The sequence below is a fragment of the Melozone crissalis genome, unplaced genomic scaffold (assembly GCF_028551555.1).
Source record: "Melozone crissalis strain CALT ecotype California unplaced genomic scaffold, PUWL_Pcris_2 ptg000019l_1, whole genome shotgun sequence".
Taxonomy (NCBI): domain Eukaryota; kingdom Metazoa; phylum Chordata; class Aves; order Passeriformes; family Passerellidae; genus Melozone; species Melozone crissalis.
The window spans coordinates 8,300,715-8,309,431 of record NW_026535797.1 but is presented as its reverse complement, the minus strand read 5'-3'; the positions used below and the strand labels follow the sequence as shown (position 1 = coordinate 8,309,431).

Genomic DNA, 8,717 nt, shown 5'->3' with positions numbered 1-8,717 from the left:
AAGTCTTTATTCTGTTTCTGTTTAGGTTGTTCATGCTGCTTTCTTCTCTGCATTTATTGGCCTGTGATGGTTCACGTTTCCAAAGAGAGTTTGGCCGCATGCCTGCATCCTTTGGAGCATCAGCCTCACCTCATCACTAGATCAATTTGCCCACAAACCTGTAAAATTTACAGAGCTGCTCCCCCAAAACCTGTGGTTCCCAGTGCTGGGTTGTCTGCTGACTTTCCCATGGTGTCTGTCACCTCAGGAAAGCACAGCCAGGTCTGCAGAGAGCCAAGGCAGAGATATTAACTGTGACTGCCAGTGCTCATGAGAATAGAGTCTATTGTTCCCAGCAGAAGAAAAATCCCTTCACCCAGATGTCCTGGCCCTATGTTTGAATAGTAACATTAGATGGACAAAGAGAGACACAAATTGCTCAGCAGGTTTGTTGTCAAAAGAAGAATGGTCTGAAAGCACTCTCAGGGATCAAAGCTGGCACTGAGACAGGAGGAGCACTGTGGTGCCTTGTGGGAGAAACCAGGCTGGGAGGAAGAGGAGATTCTGCTTTCTTTTCTCTGTCACTTTGCTGTGCCTTAGGACACAGACAATCTAACAGAACAGAGGCTTACTTGAAGGGCTGACATTTGGGATACAAAGGGAAACGAATCTATTAATGTTTCTTGGGCATGGCTGTAGCTCAGCATTGCCTCTGCTGTTAAGCTGTCAGTTTTCTCTTCATGTGGGGAGAATGGGCTTGGCCAGGCTCACACCAAACCCCTGGTTCATGGTGTGGTGCACAAGTAAAGAACTAGATTCCAGACAAATTGCAGACAAATTGCTCTCAAAAGCAGAGTGCGTCCTGTTTGTGTGAGGGGTCTGAGGGACCCCTCTTCTCACCCTGCTGCCCTGCTGGCTTTGCAGCTCCCTGGGGGTTTCTCTGCCATGGTTTTCCTAATAGCATCATTAACTCACGCCTCACAGCCCTTTCTCATCTGCAGATCAGCCTGCCCTCAAACAGCAGTGAGCTCACATTGCCTGGGACACAGCTCTGCAGCTGGGACGTGCCCTCCTGGCCTTCTGCAAGTGCTGTTCCTTGTGCTGTTCACAGGACACTGTGTAGAGTGCTGCTGCTGAGCACATTGGCTTGTGGGTAATGTGGTGTGGTGTAATTTGTTTGGAAGTTATTTATTTTAATTATATTATTGTGTTATATATATATATAATCACAATAAAATAATTGAAATAAAGAACTATATATACACTATATATATAGTATATAACTATATATACAACTATATAATTATTATAATATATTTTAATATGAAAATAAAACAATATCTTAATAATATATAATGAATAAAATTATATATTATATATAATTATGTATAGAATTAATATAAATAATAAATAGAATACATTAATAAATTAATAGATCATTAAAATTTAATATAATTAATATATATTAATATATAATATTATATACTAGGATTTAATTAGATATATATAATTAATTATTTAATTATACTTTGTTAAGTATACCTGTGGGCTGCACAAGGAACAAGGCAGGCTTGCCTGTGTCCTGACCTAGGGAAACCCTGCAATTTTTACTATCCTGCTGGCTTTAAGCACCATAGGTACACAAAGATCTCTGTGTTATTCAGGAAGCACAGATTACAGAATCTCATGCTGGAAAGGATGGATCTAGCTCAGTGCATCTCTTTGTCAACTAGAGATGATGTGAGAGATTGGAAACTCATGAAACCTAGTGTTTCATGAGTTTCCAAACATTTCCTTGGCTCAGGAAAGCTGGTTTCTAAACCCAGTTTTTGGGCTCTGAGTACACCTGGATGAGGTCTTAGAGCCCCAGGGATCCCCAAACATGTAATTTCCTATCAGGAAGGGAAAAGGAATCTTGCGAATCCAAAAAGAAAGGCTTACAAACACTCTGGAAAGGAGATAGGATCGAATGAAATGCAATTGAAAAAAATCACAAAAATTGGGAGTTTCAGTGCCTTCAAAAAAGAGGCTGTGATTAAATGAACTGCGTTGCAAAGGACCAAAACATGCCAAAACTAAGCTCACAGATGCTGCAAAAGCAGGGGAAAAAGTCAAGCAAGAATACAAAACCTGGAGGGGAAGATATGAGGGACATGGCATGGATACTTAAAAAAAAAATAAAAAAAGAAAAAAATTGTTCCCTAAGTCAAAGCCATCAAAAGGCATGGCATGCCATCAAGGGCAGGGACATGCTCCAAAGATTCCTCTATTGGTCCCCATTGAAATCGCAATATTTCAGGGGGATCTATATGCGACCTTCCTCCTCATATTCCTTCCAAAAGCAAGTCATTGCTGAGGCCTTAAATGGATGTTAAGACATTCCGTGGCAGCTGCAGCACCGTCTAGCTCTCCTTCTGTATGAGACAAAGCACTTTGCAAGGTCAGAAAATCATGGGGCACTGAGAGGAGATGGGAAAAAACAGCCTTATAATTATGATGTAAGGGATGGTCTTGGAGAGATCTGCTGATTCCACAGGCAAGCAGGACACTGCTGAGCAGTTTTTGGAGCTGCTTTCTTCTTAAAAATGTGACTTGATCTTCCTGGCTAGCCTCTAGGCCCTTTTTTTGGTAAATTTTAATTCAAGAAGTGTAAGTAGGTAAGTGGCTTTGGTCTCTCACATGATCCCTTATTAAATTCACTCTCAGACTTGCCCTGATTCAATCAGAAATATTTAATGAGCCTGTACCTGAGGGGAGCCCATTCTCTTAAGGCTGGGTCAATATTTGAGGCTGGCACAGGCACTGGGGAGGTGGGGTCCCTGCAAAGCCAGCACTAATCCTGTCTGGCCTCACAGGAGCTCAGAGGATGCTGTCTGTGCCAGCTTCTCATGAGTGTCTGGGCTGCTCTTGCTAATGGAGCTCTGAATTACTCTCTGGAGGACTGGTGGGTGAGCTTGGGCTGTTCCTGGGCCATGCTGGCTCCAGGAGAGAGCCTGTTTCTCCTTTAAAAATGGGATTTAGGTAAGTGCCATGATTTTCACCCTCTTTAGTCTTACATTCCCTCATCGAGCCATACCATTCCTGTTTGTGGTGAGTAAAGGTAGGATGGCAGCTGTCCTGTAAATGCTGCAGCAAGGAAGCTGGGGCTTGATCCCACTGTGCCTTTCTCCCTGCATACCAAAATGCAAAAGGCCAAAAGCCAAGGCCAGCCTGCAAGAGCTCTGCTGATGCTCCCTGTAAAGCCAGCTGGCTTCTTCACCTTCAAACCCCCTGCAATCTCACTCTGCAGCAGGAGTAAATTAATTTGATTCATACCTGAGGCATCTTACATAAACAGTCAGGCCAACTCCTCCACTGAAATGAGGAATTTTTTTTTTTCTTTCCTTCAAAATCTGTCACTTTACTTCTCTCTTACTGGGAAATCAACATGCCCACTAGCAGCCTTGGTGTGCTAGTCAAGAACACCCAGGAGCTTTTGTGGGGTTCTGTGTATCCAAAGCAAGAAATGTGGAGGTATTTAAATGAGAAACTTGCAAAGGAAAATGGTTTGTAGCAGGAAATTTCTCTCTAGAAGAATATGGAATTCTGCTGGTGGCACTTCTGTGATGATTAACAAAGCAGTAATTTTACCAGCTGGAGCTGATACAGGGTGTTCTAAAGCAGCCAAAGGCAATGGGGCAGGGATGCTGGGCAAGGACAAAAGCAGCTCCTGCTGCTGTCCATTCACTGCACAAAACCAGCCCCCAGATGGAGTTATTTGGGGATTCCTGGGCTCGGAGGCTGACAGGACACCAAGGAGCTCACTGGCAGGTTTGTATCAAGGAGTCAGCTCAGAGAGGCCAGGGAGTGTGACCTGGCCCAGGAATTTGTGCTGTACCTACAGTGCCTCCCCAAGCTGTCTGTGGGAGTGGAGCCACCAAGAGATATTTCACAGATGTGCCTATTTTGGTGTCAGTTCTGTAAAGGCCTCAACTGTTTTCTTCAATAGCTTTTCTTTCCTTCCCAGATGAAGCCCATCCCGGCTTTCCCTCAGACTGCAGCAGGCAGTAAGCTGCACACAGTTGCTATCTAGTGGCCAGAGGAAGGTAATGGAAGATTTTCCCTGCTGGTTCTGGGCAAGAGGACTGCTACACAGATACAGGCAGGAATCTGTTATGTGTCTTCATGTAATTTGTCTGGGTAGGAATCTGTTAAGTGTCTTCATGTAAATTGTCGGGATTACTGCTGTTTTTCAGTGGGTTAGATCTCTGAAAATTGTTTTTCTTGATGGTGCAATCACTACTATTTAAGCTATAGTTCACTGCGGTTGTAGTGTACAGTTCACTGCATAGCTAAGGATTTGTAGTAACTAATGGTATTTGGGATTTGATGTACTTGAAATCTATTGGAAAACAGAGCAGGGACAAGGCCCATTACTGAGAAAACCACTGGTACCATAATATACTCAACGTTTTATTATAAAACCCTCTAAAGAGCCACTTTATAGGTCACAGTTACAACAAAGGAAATGCCTTGAGTTAGGAAAACAATGGGGACACAGAGACATTGTTTAACATTTCTTGTTTGAGGAAAATGAGTGTCCTTCAGGACTTGCCCATGTTTACCATTCCGTCATGGAGACATCCCAGCAGGAGCACTGAGGCTGACTGGGCTGTGAGGGGGAAGCAGAGCTGCTTCTGCCCATGGCTGTCTCAGTGAAATGTCTGGACAACTCGTGGAGAATGGCACAGGTGTACACTGAGGGAGGATGGCACAGGGAGTACGCTGAGGGCACAGTGCTACACGGATATTCAGGGTACAGAGAGGGGCTCTTGCCAGCTCTTCATGGGCCAAAACAAAAGCTTCATGGAGTCTGTGGCCTTCTGGTGCTCTGGAGAAGGAAATCCCCAGGATCCTGAACCAGAATCAGCAGTTTATTTGCATGATTTTTTCCTATGTGCACAGGGCCCAACCTGCCAGCTGAGGCTCCAGAGGCCTGGCATTAGCAACTCCTCCATCTGCACCATAGTGGGAACTAAAGAGTAAAAAAAAAATGGGAGCATAGTCACCTTTCCTGCTTCCAGGATACCCTGACCAAGGGTTTTTTTGCACCCTGGCTCTGTGGTGGGGGCAAGCAAGCCCAGAACCTGTCAGGACATTCTCACTCACCCCAGTGACAGCACCAGCCCTGGGTATCAGAGCCCTGTGCTCCCACTGGCTGTTTGGCCTTTGTGTGAAGACACAACAGCCTTTTAGAGGTGCTCTCAGGCCTGTCAAATATTTTCCAGGGTGAGGAAGGTACAGCATTTTTCCTGTCTGCCTTTACCTTGGCTTTGGTGTAGCCACAGGACCCCATGGATGATCCACCCTGGAAGTTGGTGCTGCTTTAACTTTGTAGGGTTAAAACAGCTCCAGTCCCATCCATCAACCCAGTTCCTGAGCCTGGGCTCTGAAGGGTCATCAGAGGAGACAGAATGAGGAGTCTCCAGGCCATCACACGTGCCAGCAGGTTACAGGGAGGGGAGGAGTGCATAGATTTCTGCCAACCCACTGCCACCCTTCAAATTTCAATATCTCTAAGTTTAGCAGTTCCAAATCTCCAACCACTTTCATTAGAAAGCTTGGCTACGGTAGAGAGGGATGGGCTTTGTAGGCCATACTGCCAGGGCCCAAAGGCTGTATTAATGATCAGGAAATGAGGGTGACAGCACCAAGAGGTCCAGCAAAGCCCTGGTAGTGCAGCCTTACTGCAGTAGGGAGGGACAGAGGGATGGCTTCAGCTGCAGCTCTTTGAGGATCAGACACCACCACAGCTGGGGCAGCAGCATGGGCGCTGCTTTACCTTCCCTCTCCTGGGAAAGGGGACCCCTGAAGGATCTAGCTTTCCCATGAAACAGCTGAGCAAGACCTCAAATATTCTTTTTTTTTTTCTTTTATTTTTCTTTTCTTTTTTTTTTTACTTTTTTTTTTCTCTTTTAAGACCAAACTCCTCAGGTGAATTAAGATCCTCAAGAAAGCTAACTGAATCTGCCTGGCAGATCTTCTTTGCTCAGAGCTCTTTTCGCTGCCAGTCTGTAAGACAGCTTACAGCACGAGAAGGTGAGCAGCTCAATATTCTAGCAAACCTGCAGCTGGTAGAAGATGCTGGAATGCATCAGGACACTGATTAAAAAATGCCCTGGACAGGCTGCTGTGTGCTTCTCATTCATATTTGAAGAATTGCTCACATGTGGGATAGCCCTTGATTGAAGGCTGGATGAAATGTAGCTGAGTGATGACTGGCAGCAAAACAGATTGACAACCTTATCAGGACAGGTACAAACTCACCAGGCTGAGGAAGAGCAGAGGTTCCTTCTGAATCCACTACAGTCACTAATACAGAAACCTTAATAACTCAATGATAAACCTTCAGAGTAGAAATACACAAAACACCCCCTATGTACAGTAACGTTCTTGTTTACATCAGCTGGGTTAGGACTTTGATGGAAGGATTGCCACTGGCTGTTATTGTTTTAGCTACATGGTTGGGATTTGTCTGGAAAGAGCAGGTTCATGTGGGGTAACTCTGGTCAGCAGCTGTGACTCCAGCGCTGTGTCGGAGCTGTGGGCGCCACGTGGAGGAGGCACTTGGTGTGTGGTGGTCCTGAACACCCAACCTCCACTTACAGATGGTTGAATCCCCTGGGCCAAGCGTGGGCAATTCGAGTCTTTAGTCCATCTCTGAACAACGTGCTTCTAACTAGCTCCCTTTTTCTCCCATTCCTGCCAAGGAATAAAGGCAAATTAGTCAAAATGCAAAGCAGGCAACCATACTGTGCATGGGATCAACATGACTGTCTAGTCCCCAAGTGGTTTTGGCTGCAGGGTGGGTCAGGGATATATTTAAGTTACAAACAATGCATGTATTTATTCATTTAAATTGTAGGCAAGGCAAACACAGGTGAAAAGACTGGAGGAAAATCAGGCTGATGTGTCTGAATTGTGTTGGTCAGGGGTGTTTCCCAGACATGGGACTCCCCCACAACCCCATCCCACCAGCCAGTTTGCTCCACTGACAGAAAGGAAAGACAGAGGCTGTCCCAGATGGATTTTCCAGCTGTACCTCACCTTAGCTTTCTGTAGGACTGTTCCCTTCCCTGTGACCATAACAGATAAGGGCCGGTTTTTTAAAGCCGTGGCTGAGTTGACTGGTGAGTTCTCTGCGCTGTTTGCTGGACTGGCACTTTTGGCCTGAACCTACAATAAAAATCAGAGAAATGATTATGAATACAGACTACTGGGAGAGATCGCTGCCCTTTCCCACCATCTCCTAGTCACAGTGTCATCCCATTTGCACCCAAGTGCATTTTTTCAGTGACATGCCAATTTCAAAAAAACATCAGGGGCGTTTGTGATGTGTTTGGGTTTTGAGGACTCTAGAACTAGAGATACAGAGCAGGGTGCAGGTGCTGAAGATCTCCAATTCATGCAAAACAAGTTCCCAAGAAGGAAATTAGATGCCTGAACCTCCTGCAAAAACCATCCCTTAGCTCAGCCAAATGCAGAAGGAGCTGATCCCAGACTTGCATGGCTCTGGAGGGTGCTGCTCAAAGTCCCATAGGAAAATACAATCACTCTCCTGAGCTCCATCCACCTTTCACTTCCCCATTACTGCTGTTACCTCATTAAATTATTATTACATAATGTATATTATATATAATAGTCAATACAGACATATTAGCTATACATTCATACAAGATTGTATATTCATTCATATGTATTGCACATTACATATAATAATGATGCTATTATTAATTATTACATTTTTAAGCAGGCTGAGACTGTGTGGCTGCCTAGCTGCCAGAAAGCTGCTGTGTATCCCAGGGGTGCCCCACGTACCCGTGGGGCTGTGTTCTCCAGGTGTGTGGTGTCCACTGCTGTGCCCAGTGTCACCGGGCCAGACTCTGCCTTCTTCAGGTTCTCCTTCACCTCCACCAGGCTCAGCTCCAGGTCCACCCTCTGGCTTTCCTTCCTTTTGCATTCTTCATCTATCTCCTTCAGCCTCTGCTCCAGGCTCTTGTCTGTAGGAAGAGGAATCTTGGTGCCTGCTGGGAACCTGGGGAGCTCCTGAGGGGAGCAGGGATCAGGGCACATCCTGTACATTTTCCTTGGGTTTTATCCCAAGAGGGATGTGGCTCTTGCTCTAGTGCAATCTGGGTTATGTGGTTTGGCTCAAAGCACCAGATTCCCCCCATCTCTTCTGGTCCCAGAAGGGCCAGGTTCATTGCTCCCTCTTTCTCCAGAGCCCCAGCTTGGCTCAATTCCATACATCCCACCTTGCCCTGCCCTACCTGTGCTGCTACCAAGCATTTCCTTCAGCTCCCGCCTCTCCTTGCGCAGCTGGGTGAGCTGAGCTCGGATCTCATCCTTCTCCTTCTCCAGCCTCTCCTTCTCCTCCGTGAACCGTCTCACCTCTGCCTCTGTCCTGTTCTTGCCCAGCTTGGTCTCCACTGCTCCTGCTGGAAACACAGCCCCCCAACAACAAGCCCAGTCAGGGGGAAAAGAGCAGGAGGGAGAAAAGCTTTCCAGATGCTTGAAAGGAAACAATGGAAGGTCTGAAAAGTCACCAACCACAGCACACAGACTGCTGGAGAGCAGTGGCAAGTTCAATCTCAGGGCACCACCTGTCTTTAAACACCCTTGGGCCACCTGAGTAGCACACCCACCTGGCAGTGGCACCTTGGGCCACCTGAACAGCACACCCACCTGGCAGTGGCACC

At 46.1% G+C, this 8,717-nt stretch overlaps 1 protein-coding gene across 4 annotated transcripts in view; it reads right to left on the bottom strand.

Moving 5' to 3' along the window:
* Positions 1–5,952: 5,952 nt before the first annotated feature.
* The window catches only part of AFAP1L2 (actin filament associated protein 1 like 2), a 65,054-nt gene continuing 62,289 nt past the window's right edge, over positions 5,953–8,717 (bottom strand). For all 4 annotated transcript variants that reach the window (XM_054276779.1, XM_054276780.1, XM_054276781.1 and 1 more), the window contains 4 exons: positions 8,289–8,456; positions 7,837–8,018; positions 7,066–7,194; positions 5,953–6,720 (listed from right to left, as the gene is read on the bottom strand). In XM_054276779.1, the coding sequence (XP_054132754.1) occupies positions 6,694–6,720; positions 7,066–7,194; positions 7,837–8,018; positions 8,289–8,456 (506 nt within the window). In that variant the 3' untranslated portion in view covers positions 5,953–6,693. The remainder of the gene's footprint in view (positions 6,721–7,065; positions 7,195–7,836; positions 8,019–8,288; positions 8,457–8,717) is intronic.